Source organism: Rana temporaria, chromosome 6 (genome assembly GCF_905171775.1).
Source record: "Rana temporaria chromosome 6, aRanTem1.1, whole genome shotgun sequence".
Classification (NCBI taxonomy): Eukaryota; Metazoa; Chordata; class Amphibia; order Anura; family Ranidae; genus Rana; species Rana temporaria.
Window position 1 is genome coordinate 180,374,283 of NC_053494.1, and position 23,121 is coordinate 180,397,403.

At 43.1% G+C, this 23,121-nt stretch overlaps 1 protein-coding gene across 1 annotated transcript in view; it reads left to right on the forward strand.

Annotated features, from left to right (window-relative positions):
• LOC120944080 (lymphocyte antigen 75-like) overlaps positions 1 to 23,121 on the forward strand; it is a 154,280-nt gene that overhangs the window by 85,902 nt on the left and 45,257 nt on the right. The window contains exons 15-22 of the mRNA XM_040357892.1: positions 1,108 to 1,176; positions 2,194 to 2,317; positions 4,548 to 4,583; positions 7,492 to 7,679; positions 9,057 to 9,115; positions 12,271 to 12,344; positions 12,447 to 12,589; positions 14,211 to 14,316. Of these exons, the coding sequence (XP_040213826.1) occupies positions 1,108 to 1,176; positions 2,194 to 2,317; positions 4,548 to 4,583; positions 7,492 to 7,679; positions 9,057 to 9,115; positions 12,271 to 12,344; positions 12,447 to 12,589; positions 14,211 to 14,316 (799 nt within the window). The remainder of the gene's footprint in view (positions 1 to 1,107; positions 1,177 to 2,193; positions 2,318 to 4,547; positions 4,584 to 7,491; positions 7,680 to 9,056; positions 9,116 to 12,270; positions 12,345 to 12,446; positions 12,590 to 14,210; positions 14,317 to 23,121) is intronic.

Consider the following 23,121-nt stretch of genomic DNA (forward strand, 5'->3'; position numbering starts at 1 on the left):
AAGCCCTGACGAAGCACAACAGTGCGAAAACTAGTCGGCAGTCTCCATTTAATAATTCTCTCTTTTTCATTCTCCTATAATGTATTGTGGTCATATCATGTAAATTGTTTTATATGGATATTTTTATATGAAAATTAAATCTTTTGATATTTTTCTAAAACCATTGTGTTTTGTGCGCTTACCTTAAATATTACGAATAGCACCTCACCTAAAAAATCCCTATATTTGGAGGAGAATTCTTCTCTTCCTTATATGTATTTTTGTTTTTAAGTAATCAATGGCTATTTATAGCTCTGAACGCTGTATAAATGTCAATGGTCCCAAAAAAGTGTCCGATCTCTCTGCTGCAATGTCGCAGTCCCAGTAAAAAAAGTCCCCTTTTTTGTAGACTATTTTGCGCAAACCAATCAATATAAGCTTATATATTTATTTATTTTTTACTAAAGAGATGTAGAAGAATACATATCGCCCTAAACTGAGGAAGACATATTTTTTTTAATACTTTTTGGGGGGAAAATGTATTGTAAAAAATATTTATTTTTCCATAATTTACGCTTTTTTTTTTTTTGTGTATAGCGCAAAAAATAAAAACCGCAGAGGTGATCAAATACCACCAAAAGAAAACTCTGTTTGTGGGGGGAAAAAGAATGTAAATTTTTTGTTTGGATACATCGTTGCAGGACCCCGCAATTGTCTGTAAAAGCGATGCCCCGACTCATGTGCGCTCTAGACTGGCGCTTACCTTGCCTATAGGTGCCTATGGGGACACAGCATGTATAAAAAAAAAATGTACTTTCTCTGTTCGTCCATGGACGGAAACGGCTCCTTAAATCTTGACTTGTGGGTTCCTATAGAACAGAAACATAACCCACAAGTCAAGATTTAAGGAGCTGTGTCCGTCCATGGACGACAGAGAAAGGGATTTTACGGTGAGTACAAAAAATACTATTTAAAAAAAAAAATCAACTTCTATGCTGGAGAGTGTAGAACAAGTATGACTGCGTCAATTGGTTTCATTGTGGCTTTGGTCGGCAGCTCCACAAGACATTTTTTATAACAACGCTTTCAAATATGTTTGCTTACTAATAAACGTTCTTCTTTCCAAAGATCTCTTCAACTATACTGGATGAATTTCAGGAAGACGACTACTTCCTCCGAGACTGCGCTGCATTGGAGGTGAGATGAGAAACCACCTAATATCAGTAGGTAATACACCAAAATAAAATGAAAGAAATGAGCTTCACACACAATCCAATATATAAATTGGGGCAATAAGCATTTGCCAAGTTTACAATTTAAGCAGGAATTTGACAAAAGGCAGGTTTTGAATCTCCATGCATTCTATGCATGAAGATAAAAAAAACTGTGTGTAGCAGCACCCCCTAATTACTTACCTGGGCCCCTACTCTCTCCAGCGATGTCCACGAATGTCTAAGCCGCGTCCGGGACACTCCTCCTGATTGGCTGAGACACAGCAGTGGTGCCATTGGCTCCCGCTGCTGTCAAACTCAGTTAGCCAAGCAGGAGAGAGAGGGGGCTGAACCATGGCTCCGTGTCTGAATGGTTCACAGAGCTCTGATTTGGCTTGGGTGCCACCATAGCAAGCTGTTGGCTGAGGGGGCACTCGATAGGAGGGAAGGGCCAGGAGCAACGAAGAGGGACTTGAGAAGAGGAGGATCCGGACTGCTCTGTGCAAAACACACAGAGGAGGTAAGTATCACATTTAAAATAACATTTTTAAAAGAAGACTTTGCAATCGCTTTAAAAGCAGAACCTTGAGGGTGTTTATTGCTTGGACTTTGCATGTCTCTTCTGCTAAAAAAAATCTGCCATCTTTCCCAGCAGTTGTAGAAACCAGATACACTGCCTGTGGCATAGGAGAGTTTACAATCTGGCTTGTTCCCAGCATCTGTAAGATGCCAAGAATGCAGCTGGATGCCATAAACAATATAAGCAGTCGCCCAATGGGCAGAGATGACCAACGTGGGACACAGAAGACTGTTGAAGCTGGCAGACCGTGACGCCGCAGGACAGGACTTGAGGAGCAGGTGAGTACAGTGAGTACATTTCTGCTTTAAATGTTAAAATGTGAATATAATTATTACAGCATGTCATTGTGTGGCATTTACTGTAGTAACCTGATAAGTAAGAGGTGCAAACATGCCCATCTGTTCTGTTTTTTTGAATAAACAGATTAATGCACCAATGCACAGGAATGTGTGGACATGGCATTTTGAAGTGTTGCAGCAACTGGAGTACAACCTGCATCCATTCCACTGTGAAGCCCAACTGGAATGGGTGTGCCAGATTGCCAAAGGTGAGCAGAATATACACATTGATAGCCATGCTTCTCCTGATACATGTATAGGTTAATAATAGTATGGACACTTACCAAAATGAATTGGATTAAATTGCACTGCAAAGAATCAAATGCAATTTGAATAGAGATGTGATTCCTCTCCAAATTGCATGCGGTCTTCCACACCGCTTTTGTGGAATCCAGGCCGAAGTCCCTATTAAAAGTTTGGGTTCACACAGGAGCGGTGCAGGAAACCGCATGTGATTCCAAAAGGGATCACACCGCATTCCTGTTCAAATCGCATGCGATCTGAGCCCATTCATTTTGGATGGGCTCAAATGGCACCTCAAAGGTATGGGTTTTAGGTATCGGAGCATTTGAATCCGATACTGGGAACCCGTATCGGTGTTGCAACCCTAGTGTGTGCAGAAACACTGAGCATAAATTGGGATTTTAAAGTATATCTAACCCCAGAAAGTAAATATAATATATTACAAGCTTTCCAGTCTTTAGATGAGGTGGCTGCATTGGTTTTCTTTTTTTCCCTTTATTTTACCTGGAAATTTTGCCAGGAGCACACTTCTATGGTGACAACACTGAATCATCTTTCTGTATCAGGAGAACAAAAACAAGATTATGGATACCCTCCCCTCTATTATATGGGTCCGTAGTGTTCAGTAATAACAATGTAATCGTAAGTCCTCAAAACAGAGAGCACAGGAATTTATCAGCTCAGAAGATTTCTGGCAAGGTCATCTGATGTTTTTTTGTATAACAAAACCCTTTTTAGTAGTATGTTTAACAGATTAAGGCCCCTTCCACACTGATGCAGTTTTCAGGTGCTATTGCGCTAAAAATAGCGCTTGCAAACCGACCCTAAACAGTGGCTCTGCTGTTTCTCCAGTGTGAAAGCCCAGAGGGCTTTCACACTGGAGCAGTGCGCTAGCAGGACCTCTCCAAAAGTCCTGATAGCAGCATCTTTGGAGCGGTGTGTTTACCACTCTTCCACCGCTTTTTCCCTTTGAAAGCAATGGGAAACCGCAAGGCGCATTGCCGGCGGTATTGACCCTTTTTCGGCCGCTAGCGGTGGTTAAAACCTCACCGCTAGTGGCCGAATACCGCCGCAATTCCGATGGTATAGCGCTGCTAAAAATAGCGGCACTATACCGCCACCGCACCTCCTGCCCCAGTGTGAAAGGGGCCTAAAAGTTACCAAATAAGAGCAGTTCATCGTTGTGGTTTACATATACGTTTTAAAGTGATACTATAGGTTCAGTTTTTTTGTTTGTTTGTTTTTTTAAATAACAAATATGTCATACTTGCCTCCACTGTGCGGTTTGTTTTGCACAGAGTGGCCCTGATTTTCTCTTCTGTGGTCCCACGGCGGCTCCTGCGACGACTCCCCGCTATAGATAACCCACCTGGAAAGCTCTCTCCCCAAAGGGGTTGCCTTGTGGGCACGCTCCCGTGTCCCGTGTCCATAGCCGCCGAGTTTATGACTTGGCTCCGCCCTCGGCTTGCGCGTCATTGAATTTGATAGCAGCGGAACCAATGGCTGCGCTGCTATCAATCTATCCAACGAAGAGCCGCAAAGCCATTGGGAGAGCGACGCAGGATCTCGCCCATGGAAATACGGGGCTCAGGTAAGTAAAACGGGGGCTGGACGTAGCAAGGTGTTTTTTCACCTTAACGCATAGGATGCATTTGGGTGAAAAAACAGGAAGCTTTACAACCCCTTTAACTCCTATGTGTAACTACCCCTCTCCTTATGCTATACATGGCTAGATTGCTCTCATTCAGCCCTTGTGCTGAACAATATAACATCAATAGCTTCCTACATCCAAGTCAAACAGTGTGGATGGAGAAATCGGCACCACTGGATATTGCTTTTAAGCAGCCGCAGTACAGTGTGTAAAATGAAAGAGAAAATGTAAAATTGCTATATTTCAGTAATTTTAACAAGCCTTCAGTTTTGCAACAACATGCTGTACATTTGAATAAAATGAATCGCAATATCTGCTAAAGAGAAAGGCAAATGTCTTCCCGACTGTCGGTTGTTGCAATCACTCCTTTTGCCTGCCTTACTGGGTCAGGGTCCTGAGGGAGATGTTAGAGGATAATAGTGCTTATGTGTTACTACATAGAAGGATGAGCAACAATGTCCTAATGCTTTTGGAGAACATTTGTATGGTGTGGTTTAGGTTCACAAGATTAAATGATGTAATATACATTGCTTCAACTTTTCTAGGTGTCGTCCCAAAAACTCCACAGTGGTATCAGCCAGGTAACTAATGTGTTTTTTTTTTTTCCTTTATTATGTTGTACAGATGTGGCTTAGATTTTATTCTTCAAATACAAAGTTACAATAACAGCCCAATAAATAGATGCAATGTGTAAAGAGAAAATGTTTTCTGTAAGTAAAGAGAACTGTTGGGCTCTTTTCAGCCAGCAGGGATGCTGTAAGTAGATCCTCTGCTGATCACATCTGTGCCTGTTGAAAACCTAGCTGGAAGACCCCTGTAATTTCTATGGGTCCTGGTGTAAATGGACCCTGCTGTCCAGGCTACCTCTGATCAGGCATGTACTGGCCATCGGGACTACTGGGAGTTTCCCGATGGGCCTATGGCTCAGTGGGCCAGTCAGGTGCAGCCCTGGAGTCACTCCTCTCTTACAGTGAGTGATCGCGATTTCACTCCTGTCGGGAGGAGCAGCTGCCAACACTTGCTGGAGAGAGGATTAGGCTTACTGCTCTCTCCAGTCTGCAGGGGGAGATAGACAGCCGGTAGACTTTCCTTCTTCTCTCCCTTATCACTTATCACATGACTGAAGAGAGAGGAAAAAGAGAAGCTGCCTTCAGAACTGTGAGTACGCGTGGGAAGGGGAGGAGAGGGGGCACACTCTGATGCAAGGGGCTGCTGATGGGGACACTGATGTAAGGGGGCTGCTGATGGGGACACTCAAAATTTAAGTGCGTCGGTCTGGATGAAGTCCAGGGCCAAATTTTTGTCCCAGTCCAGCCCTGCCTCTGATCCAGTCTGCATAGGAGGAAAAGGTCGCAGTCCTTTTTTTGTTTGCTGGACCTGGACTGACCCATAAGTAGGTGAGTTTAAACAAGTTCGATATACATCCGCCTCTCCATAGGGTTCCATGGACCTTCCTAAGAGGTCTGTCTGAAAAAAAATTGCAGGCGGACCTGATTAAAAAGCCTGTGTGAAATGGGCCTAATTTACCCGAAAGGATTTTTTCCTTTTGGTTTTCTTATTTTATTTACTTTTCCATATTTCGATTATTGCACTCCCTATAGAGATTTGTAAATGCTCCCTTGTTTGATCATTACAGGGAATGGAATTCGTATCAGTGCTTTGGGCTCATTCACATGTCAATACACCACCCAGATCAGTGTATTTCTGTTGATCATACAGCCATTTTTTTTTGTTTGTTTTAAATGGCTGCTAACAGGAAACCTGGCTGCCACTGTCCATGACTGTTTACATGTAATTGATTAAGGAGCGATTTCATGCTGATAGGGACAGATGACCGACCCTGTGCACAGACTGTTTCTGTCTAGGGCCTCTCATGTCTCCCCAAATGCAGGTAATTGCTCCATGTGAAATTACATGTGGACAGCCTGTCGTCAATTTGTAAAGGCAGAGCTGCTGCAGTTAATCAGAAACACATGTTTGTACCTGCTTGAGAAATATGCTGATCTGGGAAGTTTATGGCCAGGAACAGCTGTGTGAATGCGCCCTTTAAAGCGACCTTAGCCTCGGTCACACTGATTGCTACATTGAAATCTTTTCCTTCACTTGAAGTAGCATGATTTCAAAGCAGTACTACTTTAGGTGCTACAAAAATGGTCTATGCAAGTCGCACCTGAACATCCTCCAACTCTTTATTTTAGTGTTCTTTATTTTAGTGTTCTATGTCACAGCAACAAACTCTACCTGTGCATTTTGGCCAATCTGTTCTTTCAGAATAATTATTCACACCTCCACTGTAGCATGTCTGGCAAGAGGCTGCAGTCTCTAAATGCTTGTGTCCACCAAATGCTGTGAATCCAATTTTTAGTAAGCTCTAACGTGGATTTGGAAAGAAGTTATTTAACCACTTCCAGACCGCTGTACGTCTTTATACGGCCTAACTTTAAAGATAGATATCTCGGTAACGGCAGCAGCTGCTGCCACAACCGAGGTATCTATCTTTAGTGTCAGCGGTCCGGTACACGATAACGGCGGTCTCCGCGGCGGATTCTCTCTTAAAGAAACATTTTTTTTTTTTGTCATTTGAAAAAATGACATTTTCAAATTTTTTTTTTTTTTTTTTTTGCATTTAAGCCTAAATATGAGATCTGAGGTCTTTTTGACCCCAGATCTCATATTTAAGAGGACCTGTCATGCTTTTTTCTATTACAAGGGATGTTAACATTCCTTGTAATAGGAATAAAAGTGATCATTTTATTTTTTATTTTTTTTCCAGTGTAAAAAATAATAAAATAAATAAAAATAAATAAGAAAAAAAAATAAAATTTTTTTAAAGCGCCCCGTCCCGACGAGCTCGTGCGCAGAAGCGAACGCATACGCGAGTAGCGCCCGCATATGAAAACGGTGTTCAAACGACACAAGTGAGGTATCGCCGCGATCGTTAGAGCGAGAGCAATAATTATAGCCCTAGACCTACTCTGTAACTCAAAAAATGCAACCTATAGAATTTTTTAAACATCGCCTATCGAGATTTTTAAGGGTAAAAGTTTGACGCCATGCCATGAGCAGGCGCAATTTGTAAGCATGACATGTTGGGTACCATTTTACTCGGCGTAACATTATCTTTCACAATATATAAAAAAAATGGGCCAAATTTATTGCTGTCTTATTTTTTAATGCAAAAAAGTGTTTTTTTTTTTTCAAAAAAAGTGCGCTTGTAGGACCGCTGCGCAAATATGGTGTGACAAAAAGTATTGCAATGATCGCCATTTTATTCTCTAGGGTATTAGAAACAATAAATATATAATGTTTGTGGGTTTTAAGTAATTTTCTAGCAAAAAAACTGTTTTAGTCTTGTAAACACCAAATCTGAAAAACACCCAAAGTAGAGAAGTGGTTAAATTAGCTTGGTGTTGCCCTTGTTCCCGTGCATCCATCTCAGGATATTGTTAGGTGCCATTTCTAAAAACTCTCTTGCTTTTGTTTCTCTAGAATGGAAGAAACCGGGCTCTGCATCTGTTATTGACGGCTCAGAGTACTGGTTTGTGTCGGAGCCAAGGCTTTCCCACAAACAAGCCGAACTCTATTGTGCTGTGAATGGCAGTGAATTGGCAGTTATTGACTCCTATGATGCTTTGATTGCTATACAGAATTACATGGGGACACTAGGTGAAAAACAGGTAAGTTATTGCTACAAATTTGCACTGAACAGCTTCCTATTTTTACTAAAGTGCAATGAATGTAACATTTTTCCAATCTATATAATTAAATTAGGGGATGGAAATTTTGTAATACTTTGGATCTCCACTCTGGTGTCTGTTTATGAAACTGTGAACAGCGATGATCCCTAGGATCGCCGCTGATCAGTCCATTAACGTTTTATGAAATAGAGATAATCTCCACACACTGAGAAGGTGTGATTGACTGACACAGAAACGGATAGATTATGAAGCTGCGATCTCAGCACTTCACTGGCGATCTGTGTCAGAATTCACTCTCCCCGATTCAGCAGATCAGAGGTGATGAATCGGGGAGTGAAGAGAGAATCCCGGGGGAAGGAGGAAGATTTTTGATTTCCTCCCTCGTTTAGACCCCCCAAGACAGTATCCAGAGATATTGGCCCGGATTCACATACATTGGCGCATATTTATGCCGCCGTAGTGTATCTAATATACGCTACGCCGACGCAGCGCAGAGAGGCAAGCACAGAATTCACAAAGCACTTGCCTCCCAAATTGTGCTGGGTTTCCTCGGCTAAGCCGGGGTAGGTGGAAGTGGGCGTGAGCCATGCTAATGAGGCGTGACCCCATGCAAATGCTGGGCCGAGTGCCAGACAAGTACTTAAAACGAACGGCGCACGCGCCGTCCCGTGGACGTATCCCAGTGCGCAGTGCGTCGAATCACTGGCTACGGCGTGAACGGAACCTACGCCCAGCCCTATTCACGTACTACGTAAACACCGTAAAATACGGCGGCTTGTGTTCCCTTGTCCATACCTTTGCATGGGTTGCGCCTCATAGATGGGGGAATAACTTTACGCCGGATGTACGACTTACGCAAACCGCGTATATTATGCGCCGGTCTCTGCTCTGCCCTTCTAGTGCTCACTAGAGCGCAGGGCAGAAGAGCAGTTGGGAGCAGCTGGCTCAGGCTCTCAGCAGCATGCTAAAAGGCTTAACCAGCTGCCAATCGGAAATCTGCGTGGAGCCTGACATTTGTTTTCGGGATCCTTCCAGAGTCTGGTGTTCTGGGATGTCAGCCACCAGTGGGCTTTAGCCCACTTGTGATCCTCAAGACTAGTTTGCCAAAAAAGCTTTGGCCATACTACTTTTTTTATTGCCAAGTCAAATACTGCAAAAACAGTAGGTGATCTTTTCCATTTATGCTGATACCTTCTTAACAGATGTGTAACACAGGGCACAGATTACTTTCCCACTGCAAAACACATCTGGGGCAAGTGTTACTGCCAACAGGTTTGAATGTGATTTTATACATCGGCCTCCTTTTTGCTTTTCAGAGAAGATTGCAAACTGCATTATTTTGTTTTATTTCTACAGATGTCGACCCTATTGCAACGGTGGTGGGTAAAATATGCAAATGTTAGAAGTCGCCACGAGTAAGTTCACTTTATTGAATTTCTTATGACTTAAAATGTGTTATATTGCATTCCCAATTTTTAGATGTGGTGGCTGGATTAGCTTTATTTTCTTATGCTGGCCATACACTATACGAAAAATTAGCCGAAATTCGGTCGTTCAGACAGTTTGCTCGTTTTTTGAACAGTTAATGGGCACAAAATCGATAATCGTTTGGGACGTTTTTGAGCCAAAAAAACAAAGGACAAGTTTGGAAATTTTCTGCCGAATGAACGATAAATCGAAAGGTTATTGGGCCAAATCCTCAAAAGGGATACGCAGGCGGAACTGCTGTTCAGCCTGCGTATCCCTGTGCCTATCTTTGGAACTGATCCTCAGAAGCAGTTTTCCAAAGATAGGCAGAAGATCCGACATCTGTAAGAGACTTACACTGTCGGATCTTAGGATGCAGTACCGCTTCCGCCGCTGGGGGCATTTCGAGTCGAAATGCCGCTTCGTGTATGCAAATGAGGACTTACGGAGATCCACAAAGCTTTTCAGCTTTGTGTTTTCTGCGTAAGTTTACGTTTGCATACGTAAAATTAGGGATGCTTTTACAAGGTGTAAACTAGTTACACCTTGTAAAAACAGACCTTTTTTTCGATCGCCGCGTTTTTTTTTAAATTTTGAATTTTATTTTTCCGCGCGTAACTTTTTTTTTTACCCGACGCAACTTTATTGTCCCGTCGCAATCCACAAAGCCCGACGTAACGTAATTTTGCGCGCTGCCCGTCGGGAAAATGACGTCACAAGCATGCGCAGTACGGCCGGCGCGGGAGCGCGCCTCATTTAAATTGTCATCGCCCCCTGCAGAAGAGGACCGCCTTGCGCCGGGAGAATTTAGGTTACACTGCGAGAAATTTCTAGGTAAGTGCTTTGTGGATCGGGCACTTAGGTAGAAATTTCCCGCCAGTGTAACTTAAATGGGAAAAATTAAGTTAGGCTAGGATTTTGAGGATTTGGCCCAATGTGTTTCCCGTCCAAACTTTCTGCACTAGGTATATGTAAAAAAAAACGAACCAATTTTTTATTTTTATTTTTTTATGTCCACCGAACAATTTATCGGTCATTACATGATGGCACTATCGTTTGCGCTCGCGGCCGAAATTTCGTTTTTTTGAAAGTTCGTTCGGACGATTTGTGTGTATGGCCAGCATTTAGGCTTTTTCTTTTGCCTTCTTCACCTGTTGATCCAGCCAGTGTTTTTTTTTTTTTTTTAACAGACCAAGCGGTCTAGCAAAATTGGTAGTTAGAGTGTAGGGACAAGCCATTCCCACTGACTGGGGTGCTTACAACAGTCACCATTTATTCATGTAAAACCTTTATTCCAAAAGGAAAAAACTGTTGCTGTAATGGCTTACCATTGTTAGCTTTAGTTTGGCCTAATTTGTTAGTCAAATCCATTTTTAAGCAGGTCTTTACCCTCAGGGAAGACTTTCCTCCTCTCTACCTATCATTTACTAACGGATCTGGCTGTTTTTGTACAGAGTCCTGTGTGTTTGTAAACCCAGGACTCTGCTGTGATTGGCTACAGCCGATCAGCAGGTCTCAGCCATAAATCACTGTGTAAATGTAATGTAATCGGGCAGTTTTAATGTACTTTATTTTTAGCCATATTAATAGGGAAGTAAACTTTTACTGCACTCTTTCCCCCTTCCAAAGTACTTTTAAAGCAAAATATACTTGTCTGCCTGGAGCTGCACAGCAGTTCCCCAAATCTTTGAAAATCGAATGAAAACTCTGCCAACAGATTGTGACACGTTACCTAAACTTTAAATTAAATTGACACTAAACATCATCTTTATTGTACAAAAATAATCCATACACATTCACTACTTAAAGTGGTTGTTACCCCAAACCTGTAACCCACTGCCAGCCCTTCTGTTATAGCTAGGCATATCACATTGTATAAGTGTTTTATAAAACAAGGCATGTAAATACCGTTTTAGGGCTGGTCACGTGACTCGTGGCTCCTTTACACCTTCAACTCAGGGCTACTGCAGGAGGGGCCGAATTCTCCCTTTGAAGTCACGAGGATGCACAGCCCCTATCGCAGTAGCCTGTAACCCTATATCGGAGGTGTAGATTAGCCGTGAGTCACATGACTGGCCTGAAGATGGCTCTAAAACAGTATTTGCATGCCTCATTTTAATAAAAGACTTATACAGCATGGTATGCCTAGCTATAATAGAAGGGCTGGCAGTGACGATTTTTTAATATTATTTTTCTAATAGCGTTGGGGGGGGCAGAGACAAAGACACAGACAGGAGCTGACGGGGGGGGGGGGGGGGGGTTTAAGGTGGAGAGGAGCTGCATATGACGGAGGGACATACGCTAACCACTGTAGCCATGGCTCAGCAGCCCTGATTATCGCCGTACGCTTACATAGGGGGACACAGTAAGTGGCAGGATCAGCCAGGTTTTTTTTTACAGTTTAGAAAGGGACAGATTAGACTGCACAAGCACCGTGCTGTTTAATCTGCTTTAAAGGACCATGATCTTCTTCTTTTTTGGGGGGGGGTTTACAAACACTTTAACCACTTGAGCCTAGGACCATTTGCCTGGCCAAAGACCAGAGGACTTTTTGCAATTCGGCACTGCTTCGCTTTAACTGACAATTATGCGGTCGTGCGACGTTGCACCCAAACAACATTTTTTCACCACAAATCGAGCTTTCTTTTTGGTATTTCAGAGGCACTTTAAATGATGGAAGGTGTGTACTGACTTCTATTTAACATGAGTTTGAATGTGATTGCTTAATTCCGAACACAGTTATATTCCCAGTTATAAGAGGGTGTGCACACTTATGCAACCACATTATTTTCGTTTTTTTACCCCCCCCCCCCCCCCCCCCCCAAAAAAAAAAAAGATTTCAGTTTTGTTTTTTCAATTGAGTTGTACAGTTTATAGGTCACATTAAGGGTGGAAATGATTTAAATTTGTCTATTTTTTTTACATCACAGAAACCTGAAAAAAAAAAAAAAATATATATATATATATATATATATATATATATATATATATATATATATATATATATATATATATACACACACACATACACACACATTTTTTTCTTTGAAAACTAAAAAAATAATGCTCTAAAATCCTCTAACTTGTACTGTCTCCTTCTCAGATTTATACTTCACCGTGTCCTTGGGAGACGTTATGGTGATTGTTCTTTTGTTTCGGCAATGACCCATTTTCCAGGTATGATTCCCACTTTGTGGTGGTTTAATTCTCAGATTTATAAAAATTACCCGATAATCAATTTTATAATCTGTGTTTAATTTAGAATTCTGCTTCCTGCAGACTATTTCCAGGGTATTAACTGCCACGAAACGCTCCCATTTGTATGCAAAAGCCAAAACATCTCTTTACTTGAAATAGAGACCCCAAAACTGAACAAATATACTGGAAGTTGCCCCACAAACTGGACTGCATTTGAAAACAAGGTATGAAATATGTGCATTACTTTAAAAATGGTGTGGTGTGTGTGTGGGGGGGGGGGGGGGGGGGAATAGGAGTCGGTATACCTGCTAAACATTCTATAAGTATGTATTTTTTTTTTAACTATTTAAAGTGGTTGTAAAGCCAACCACACAACTTGCACCTACAGGTAAGCCTAGATTAGGCTTACCTGTAGGTGCAAGAAATATTTCCTTAACCTACACGGTTAAGGAGATATTTTCACAAAAACGGGCATCAATGTTTACGGCGCAGGTGCACTGAGCGTGACGTTTTTGTGAATGGCATTATTCGTGTTAATGCCGTGTTTTCGTGCATTCGTGGGGATCTGCCGGTCCCGCGCGAATGCGTGGGAGTGACATCATCGCCGCTCCGGCGCAGTGATTGACGAAAACAGCGACAAGCTCCAGGGGACATGGCGGCGGCGGTGGACAGTACGGAGGAGGACTTCGGGGGCTTCGATCTAAGGTAAGTGACTTCCTCTTTCATAGGACACCATAACGATAAAGAGCAGTCTCCCCTCTATTGTATCACAGGGATATGTGATAGTTTACGTTTTTGGGGTTGTATTCAATATGAGCAAAGAAATCACACAAATACTTATAAGTATAAGGCCTTGTACACACGACCGAACATGTCCGCTGAAACTGGTCCGCGGACCAGTTTCCGCGGACATGTCCGACCGTGTGTAGGGCCTACCGGACAGTTTTCCGGCCTAGCGGACAGATTTCCAGCGGACAAAAGTTTCTTAGCATGCTAAGAAACTTGTCTGCTGGAAGCCTGTCCGTCGGCCATGTCCGATGGTTAGTACGACTCATCGGACATGTCCGCTGGCCCGAAATCCCACGCATGCGTCGAATTGATTCGACGAATGCGTAGAAGCATTGAACTTACTCGTTGGAGAACGTCGGTGTCTTCTACGTCACCGCGTTCTCTGTCCGCGGGGATTTTGGTCTGATGGTGTGTACACAGACCAAAAAAATCCCAGCAGACCTGTCCGATGAAAACGGTCCGCGGACCGTTTTCATCGGACAAGTCTGGTTGTGTGTACGAGGCCTAACATTTATTAAAAGTACTGACAGATACGGATATTAGAAAATATAACAAGAATACTTATTTTTTTCTATTTATTTTATAATACAGTAAAACCTTGGTTTGCGAGCATAATTCGTTCCAGAAACATGCTTGTAATCCAAAGCACTTGTATATCAAAGCATTTTTTTAAAGGGTATAAAAGAGAAGAGAGGCACCTCAGTGTAGCAATAAGTTGCTAAATGTTGTACCTTCATTAAATGTAACCATATTGCTACACTTGGAGGCTCCTCTCTTTTTTTTTATACTCAGTTGTGACATGAGGCTTCTTGTATATCAAGGCAAAAATTATTAAAACATTTTGTTTGTCTTGCAAAACGCTCTCAAACCAAGTTACTCTCAAACCAAGGTTTTACTGTTCTGTTGGCATTTCATATAAATCCTGTATAATGATAATAACTCTAGAGCGTAAGCTGTTTTGCTGCCAATAAGTATCTGATATGAAAAGTTTATATTTAGTCTTTATATGTGGCACTGTGGTTGTATAACCTGTATTGGTCTTCTTTCCATTTTTAGTGTTTTTTAAGAGTCTCTCCAAAATATTTGGAATTCTCTGCTGCAAATGATCACTGCCAAAAATATGGGGGAAAACTTCCTTCAATTTCAAGCCAACATGACCAGGGTAAATTGTACTTGTTTGATGCATTTACTATCTTTGATGTTATGATTTTTCGAATCCCTCCTCGTCAGACTTTTTAAGTTCTGAGTGACCACAACATTTCCTTTGGGGAGACATTTATTTCCTACCACATCTTGTCTGCTTTGTCTGTTATGCTGATATTCATATAATGCTACTGTTTCTCTGTATATGGCTACCTTCAAATTGCTGAGGAGATCTCTATATTCTAATTCGAAAAATATATAAAGATTTTGTTTTTGAAAAAATACAATAACTTCTACTCCATTATTTGATGGGCAGTAAGTTAGGAGTGTATCATAATTGTTGATGTTCGACTCTAGAGCAGCTATTCCACCTAGGGTTCCTTCAGAGCTTGCTAGAGATTCTTTGAGTTGTAACTGATTGACTTTCAATTTGATGGTCCCTGGAAAGTTCCAGGGCCAACACCACTTGGCAGAGCCAGCTTCATGACACCAATTTGTTTTAGCTGTCTGGAAAGATGGCTCTCTGACCACCACTGTAAGGGTTGCATTCTTCCTATTGACCACCAATGTAAGGCATTTTGCCATTAAAAAGGGGGGATAGGGTTGGGACTTTGAATGAGGCATATGATAGACACTACCACAGGCCTCCATCCCTGTAAATGTATAAAAAAAGGGGGAGAGTTGGGACTTTGAGATGCGTTTTTAGCAGTATGCGATTAAATATATATATGGAATATGAAAAATGTTTCCATAATAGCCAGGCTCAAAGTTGCCAACCAAAAAAGCACTAAACCATATTAATCTGTCTAACTGTATGCAGAGGCGACTCTAGGGGGGCCAGAGGGGGCCCTGACCCCCCCAACAGTATGCTGTGCCCCACCAGCGACAGGCCGTCGCTGGAGTAACAGTCTCTCCTGAGAGGGAGAGTGTCCCCAGTCAGCTCTGCGGGGCATTCCTCCCCCCTCCCTCTGCTCACTGACACTGCATAATGCGAGCGTTCACACAACCACAGCCGCCCGATCTGCTCCTTCCCCTGCATCCTCATTGGCACGGAGCGAGTTGCAGAAAGGACTCCATGAGCACTGTGGGGGAGGGGGGGGCCCAAGCCTTCATCTCAGTTACTGAAAAAACAGACTGATTTCTCCCGTCCTTAGGACAGGAGAACCAGCCTGTAAATTCCGAGAGTGGTGACTGCAAGCTGAGCCGAGTGTCAGTCTATGACACTCTTTTACAGCCCAGCGAGTCCAGCCACCCCCCCCCCACTCTCCTCACATACGAGCAGGGAGGAATACAGCTCCTCCTCCTCCTTTCAGTCCCGCCCACACTATCTTGGTGTGCTGTATCTGAAGAGAGGGGATGTGTGTTCAGGAAATATGAAAATCAGCAGCATGTGTGTGAATGATGCCTGAGATTCTAGCCTGGACCGTGGGTAAGTGTGTGCACTGCAGACTGCAGTACACTGTAATCACTGAACTGCATTATCTCCATCCCTTCTCTCCCCCATCTGTCTCCCTCCCCCTCTCCTGTTCTTTCAAGACATTCACAATTTACTTTCTGTAATGGTCACCACCGTTTACGATATTCCATTCCATCGCCCCACGACAGCTTATCCGACAGTCTAAAAGACATCAGACACGACCCATTTCATTTCCCAGAATAACCGAGACAAAACAAGCTCTGGTACTGGTTCCAAAATGAATGAATGAATCCTTTAATGGTAACTTAGCTTTGTTATATACAGTACAAGCATGTTACAGTTAATCACCGGGACAAAGACACACTCCACCCACACATCACACAATGGGGGGCTTCATACACATTCTTTTAGATAATGACATTCCGATGAGTTAATTACTACTCATTACCCAGACGGTCTGGCTCCGCATTTAGAGGGGTTAATTACTACAGCTTGACAAGTCACATTCCACATCTTAACAGTGTGATTAGCATACACAATGAACAGGTCTTAGGAACAGACCTAATTAGCACAATGGACACAAAACAGTATTCGCATCACACAAAGGAATGTCTAGGAGCAGATTCAATTAACACCTCAAAAGCATGTGTCCCCACATTGAATGAAAACACTCTATTGACCTGTCGGAGGCAGACTTTAACAACTTGTAATATTTCAAGATATCCTGCAAAACATGAATTATCAGTAATGTCCCATCGCATGTAATTTATCATTATCATTTCTCAGTCACCCTATGCCCAAAAGGGGCACAAGATGACCCTAGACCCAAGAGTCATTAGTGACGCTGGCACAGGAGTACCCCCATCCTTCAAAAGTCTCTGGGTGTCATGGGCCATTCTGTTACACTTTCACTTTCAGTTAGGCAGATAATATACGGTGCAAATTTCTTTCCTACATCCACAGATTGCAGGAAAGAAACTTGCATGATTCCCCCATCAACACAGACAGTGCTGACGGGAATATCCCTCCTGCCCAACAATTGTATTCTCCCGACAAACAGTGATTATCACTAGTGGCTATACAGCAACCACTAGTGATAATCCTAAGAGAATCTGCTCATTAATGGTTCAAATCTCAGCCAGTTCCTGCTGAACCAGCTGAGATTTAAACGGTCTATGGCTGGTCTTAGCTCTTAGGCAGCCCATACATTGATCACTTTTTTTCATTCAACTATTATGTTGAATGAAAAAAAAAAAAAAATTATCCAATTCCCCCATCTGCACATTATAGGTGGATGGGGGAATCCTGCCAGTGTGGACCAGTGCTGGAAAAACCAGAGTTGCTGTCCTGTCCCGGCTATTCACAGCGCTGGTCTCTGTCTCCATGGCAGCGGCGGCAGCACATTGGAACCCAGAGCTGGTTACTTTATGGGGCTGATGTACAGGAGGGCCAGCACAATTTGTTGTTAGAGATGGGCTGGGCATGTTCAAAATTCCACATGCCAGAGCCTGCCAGGAAGCCCGCACTGCACAGCGCTAATCACAGGCAGTGAGAGATTTCACGGTCCGCTGCTGTACAGATCAGGAAATGTCTCACTGCCTGTGATTAGCACTGTGGAGTGTTGGCTTCCTGGCGGGATTGGGCATGTGGGATTTCAAACACACCCGAGCCCATCTCTATTGGTTGTAGACAGTTGAGCTCCCTGCACATTGCTTAGCAGCAGTGGAGCCTTCTCTGACATGCTGATCGGGATGCAATCCAGGTGATGCTCCCAGTCAAATCCTAATGTTAAATATTAGAGATTTTATTGATCAAAGCCCACACTTTACAGGCATAGAGCCCACATGGCTGCGGAACATACGTTTGATTATATATATATATATATATATATATATATATATATATATATATATATATATATATATATATATATATATATATATATATATACACAGTGATGAAAATAAGTATTTGAACACCCTGCTATTTTGCAAGTTCTCCCACTTGGAAATCATGGAGGGGTCTGAAATTGTTATCGTAGGTGCATGTCCACTGTGAGAGACATAATCAAAAAAAAAAAAATCCAGAAATCACAATGTATGATTTTTTTTAACTATTTGTTTGTATGATACAGCTGCAAATAAGTATTTGAACACCTGAGAAAATCAATGTTAATATTTGGTACAGTAGCCTTTGTTTGCAATTACAGAGGTCAAACGTTTCTTGTAGTTTTTCACCAGGTTTGCACACACTGGAGGAGGGATTTTGGCCCACTCCTCCACACAGATCTTCTCTAGATCAGTCAGGTTTCTGGGCTGTCGCGGAGAAACACGGAGTTTGAGCTCCCTCCAAAGATTCTCTATTGGGTTTAGGTCTGGAGACTGGCTAGGCCACGCCAGAACCTTGATATGCTTCTTACAGAGCCACTCCTTAGTTATCCTGGCTGTGTACTTCGGGTCATTGTCATGTTGGAAGACCCAGCCTCGACCCATCTTCAAAGCTCTAACTGAGGGAAGGAGGTTGTTGCCCAAAATCTCGCAATACATGGCCCCGGTCATCCTCTCCTTAATACAGTGCAGTCGCCCTGTCCCATGTGCAGAAAAACACCCCCAAAGCATGATGCTACCACCCCCATGCTTCACAGTAGGGATGGTGTTCTTGGGATGGTACTCATCATTCTTCTTCCTCCAAACACGGTTAGTGGAATTATGACCAAAGAGTTCTATTTTGGTCTCATCTGACCACATGACTTTCTCCCATGACTCCTCTGGATCATCCAAATGGTCATTGGCAAACTTAAGACGGGCCTTGACATGTGCTGGTTTAAGCAGGGGAACCTTCCGTGCCATGCATGATTTCAAACCATGACGTCTTAGTGTATTACCAACAGTAACCTTGGAAACGGTGGTCCCAGCTCTTTTCAGGTCATTGACCAGCTCCTCCCGTGTAGTCCTGGGCTGATTTCTCACCTTTCTTAGGATCATTGAGACCCCACGAGGTGAGATTTTGCATGGAGCCCCAGTCCGAGGGAGATTGACAGTCATGTTTAGCTTCTTCCATTTTCTAATGATTGCTCCAACAGTGGACCTTTTTTCACCAAGCTGCTTGGCAATTTCCCCGTAGCCCTTTCCAGCCTTGTGGAGGTGTACAATTTTGTCTCTAGTGTCTTTGGACAGCTCTTTGGTCTTGGCCATGTTAGTAGTTGGATTCTTACTGATTGTATGGGGTGGACAGGTGTCTTTATGCAGCTAATGACCTCAAACAGGTGCATCTAATTTAGGATAATAAATGGAGTGGAGGTGGACATTTTAAAGGCAGACTAACAGGTCTTTGAGGGCCAGAATTCTAGCTGATAGACAGGTGTTCAAATACTTATTTGCAGCTGTATCATACAAATAAATAGTTAAAAAATCATAAATTGTGATTTCTGGAATTTTTTTTTTGATTATGTCTCTCACAGTGGACATGCACCTACGATGACAATTTCAGACCCCTCCATGATTTCCAAGTGGGAGAACTTGCAAAATAGCAGGGTGTTCAAATACTTATTTTCCTCACTGTATATATATATGTGGTTGTACTCTTGATGCTAATAAATACTGTGTTTATTAGATCTGACTGGGAGCATTACCTGGATCACATCCCGATCAGCATGTCAACAGAGAAGGTTATACAGCATTACTGCTGCTAGGTGACCAGCTGGGGGCTCAGCTCTCTATAACCAATAGTGCCAGCCTTCCCCTGCATGCACCCATAATGTCACCAGCACTAGGTCCTAATAGACTGCCGCCGCTGCCAAGGAGACAGATGCCAGACCAGCGCTGTAAATAGCAGGGACAGGACAGCTGGGGAACCTCACAGGGGCAGAACACCAGGCCCCGGTGGCAAGACAACCTTTGCAACCCTGAAAGTTCTCCCACTGCTTTGGATCCTTATATTTTCTTGGTGTGCTGGTGACCTATATCTCTTGTTTTCTGCCACCCTGGGGGGCCCCAGTATAGTAGGAAGGGAGCTCACTGCAGAACATGTAAAAGGGCCCGTTGTGGGATCGTAGTAAGAGGCCCCAGGAGATATATATATATATATATATATATATATAATTGCATTTTATAGTTGGCCCCCTACTTTTGTCCCTGTCCCCCCATGTGCCCCCCCTAAATATGAAAACAGAGGTTTAGTTGCATGTATTTGCAAATACCTGTTTAAGCTGCAGGCCAACGTCAAGGCACTCCGTGTACTGCAGTCCTAGCTATGATTTTAAAGCCTCCTAATAAGGAGCACAGGCGTGCTAATCAATAGATAGGGGGCAGGTGGTAACCTAAACCCGCCCCTACCTATTATGGAAACATTTTTTATATTCCTTATATATATTTAATCGCATACTGCTAAAAACGCATCTCGTTCAAAGTCTCAACTCTCCCCCCCTTTTTTAGGCATTTTGCAATTGACCCCAGTATTGGGACGGGTTGGTACAGCACCCAGGAAAGGATGTAGCACTGTGCCCCTCTTCTAATACATGCTGTAGAATGGGTATACCACCTTGTGACCATTCTTTGCCCCCTTGCTCTGGCTGTCCATGAATGGTATGGAGTGTGCACTTGCCCCCATGTGGCCAGTTGCTTGTTTTCTTGTGGCTAGAAAGTAGTTGCACATGCATGGCGTGTTTTTGTGTCAGCTGTGGGTGGAGAGTGGGTATGTTTGTGGCAACAGTAACTTTCAGAGCAGACAAGAATCTGCAGCCCACTAGTTGCTAGCCACTGATCTAAAGCTTGCATGTGTAGAGGGGGCACCCTCCCCTACTCCTGCACCCTGAGTGGCTGCCTCTCCTGCCCACCCCTTATCCCAGCCCTGATTGTCCTCCAATGAATTGATTTTCTAAGTGTTCCCTCAAACCTGTCAGTTATTTTAGGGGTTTCTCTGGGGTAAAATGGTTTCTCTGGGGTAAAATTAATATTAGCAATCATGAGACGGCATTTAACTGCTTCCTGCCCGGCCAACTGTCATATGACAGCCGAGTGGGAGCTCTCCCATCCTGGGTGGACATTGTATGATGTCCTTCCAGGTTCCATGTGTGCCCTAGAGCTCGCGCTACATCGCATTCTGTCAACCGGACACAACAGTTGACCGGTCACTGTACCGGGCCGGTGCCATGTGACCGTTGTGACCAATGACATGAAATTTTTACATAATTAATGGCTTTCATTCATAGCCATTCATTGTGTACTGTTGTGTTAATCACTGTGATATAGCACAGACAGGGCCAATCACAGTGCACATGTACCATGTGATAGCTGCGGCCAATCCCAGCTTCACAATATTACACAATGAATGCATAGATATCATTCATAAAAACGATTACTTTGTAAGCAATCAGTGTAAACAAAAAAGAAAATAATCCTGATCACTTCCCCAGAGTAGTACAGTGTCACTATAATAACGCTGTATTGCTCTGGTCACAGTATGTAAAAAAAAATATATATATATATTTTTAACATACTTTCACCAGTCGGTGACCCTGACCACCGCCACACCAATTATGTGATGATGCTGTAATGCTCTGGTGACCTTATGTAAAAAAAAAATTAAAAAAAATCGAGGGGAAAAAATGTGTTTATTTTATTTTTTTTAAATTACAACTTGGAAAAAAAACATTTCTCTTATTAACCTATTCAATACAGGGCACATTTACCCCCTTTCTGTCCAGGCCAATTTCCAGCTTTCAGCACTGTTGCATTTTGAATGACAATTGCGTATGAAATGTTTCATCGTTTTTTTCCCCCCACAAATAGAGCTTTCTTTTGGTGGCATTTGATCACCACTGGCTTGTTTATTTTTAATTTTTTGTGCTACAAATAAAAAAAAACACCAAATTTTGAAAAACAAACATTTCTCGTTTCTGTTGTAAAATTGTGTAAATAAGTACGTTCTCTCCTTCACCGACGGGCACTGATGAGGCAGTACTGACAGGCACTGACGAGGCAGCATAGATGAGGTGGCACTGATGGACGCTGATGAGGAGGCACTAATATGCAGCACTGATGGGTGACAATGATGGGCACTGACAGATGGCACTGATAGGCAGCACTGATGAGTCAATGACAGGCATTACTAATGGCCACTGATTGGCATACTTTATGGGCACTGATTGGCATATGATGTGGGTAGAGGTGGGCACTGATTGGCATACAGATGGGCATCACTGGTGGGGCACTGATGGGCATCACTGGCAGGCATTGGTGAGAATTTGATAGGTTTGCACTAATGATCAATGCGCTGATTATCAGTGCAGACCCCCCCCTGTCAGGAGAACCACCGATCGGCTCTCCTCTACCCACGCCTTGTCAGTGCAAATGGAGGAAACCAATAAACGGCACTTCTTAGTTACCACTGTGATTCGACACAGCTGATCACGTGGTACAGAGCCTATGTCAGAGGCTCTTTACCTAGATTGGAGATGCAGTGCCTCAGCTCGGCACACCACACCTCTGATCATCGCGCTGCGCCCGTTTGCCGGTGGTCCGTGCAAGCAGATTATTCTGCTGGACGTCGTATGATGCCCAGTCAGGATAATGCAACCACTTTCCGAACGTCATTCTGCTATATGGCATGCATGAAGTGGTTAAATACCATGTACTGTCTACTTTGCAAAAAGGAGTAATTTGGGGGGTATTTGTACTGTCCTGGTATTTTCAGCCTCAAGAAATTTGATAATCAGGATTATCCAGAACTGGACACAGAGGACTGGGAGGATGTCTAAGAGTACCCCTTTTTACAATTATTTGCAGTTCGAGACCGTCTTTTTCAGTATAAGTTGCTTCATCGCATTTATTTAACTCCCCTTAAATTTAGTAAAATCTATCCAGGGGCCTCTGGCCGATGTGGGCAGCAATGATACAGACTTTCGTCATATGCTATGGTCCTGCCCCAATCTGCAATCTTTCCGGGGTACACTTATTCAGTTCATAACTTCTCAAACCACTATTACAATCCCCCAAACAGTTTGTTTACTGGGCTTGGTTTTTTTTTTTTATTTTATTAATTGAAGTGTATTTTTTCCCCAAAAAATTGCATTTGAAAGACCGCTGGGCAAATACAGTGTGACATATAATATTGCAGCAATTGCCATTTTATTCCCTAGGGCAGGGGTCTCCAAACTTTCTAAACAAAGGGCCAGTTTACTGTCCTTCAGACTTTAGGGGGGCCGGACTGTGGTCGTTGGGGGTAGAAATTGCCCTGCATCAGTGGGAGTAAACATTGCAGGGAGGAACAGTGCCCATGGTTAATTTCAATTTGAGGGATAGTGCCCCCATCGGTGGTGACAGTGGGAAACATAGTTCCCCATCATTGGTGTCAGTGGGAGGAACAGTGTCTTGTATCAGTGGGAGGAAAAGCATCAGAGGGGCCGGA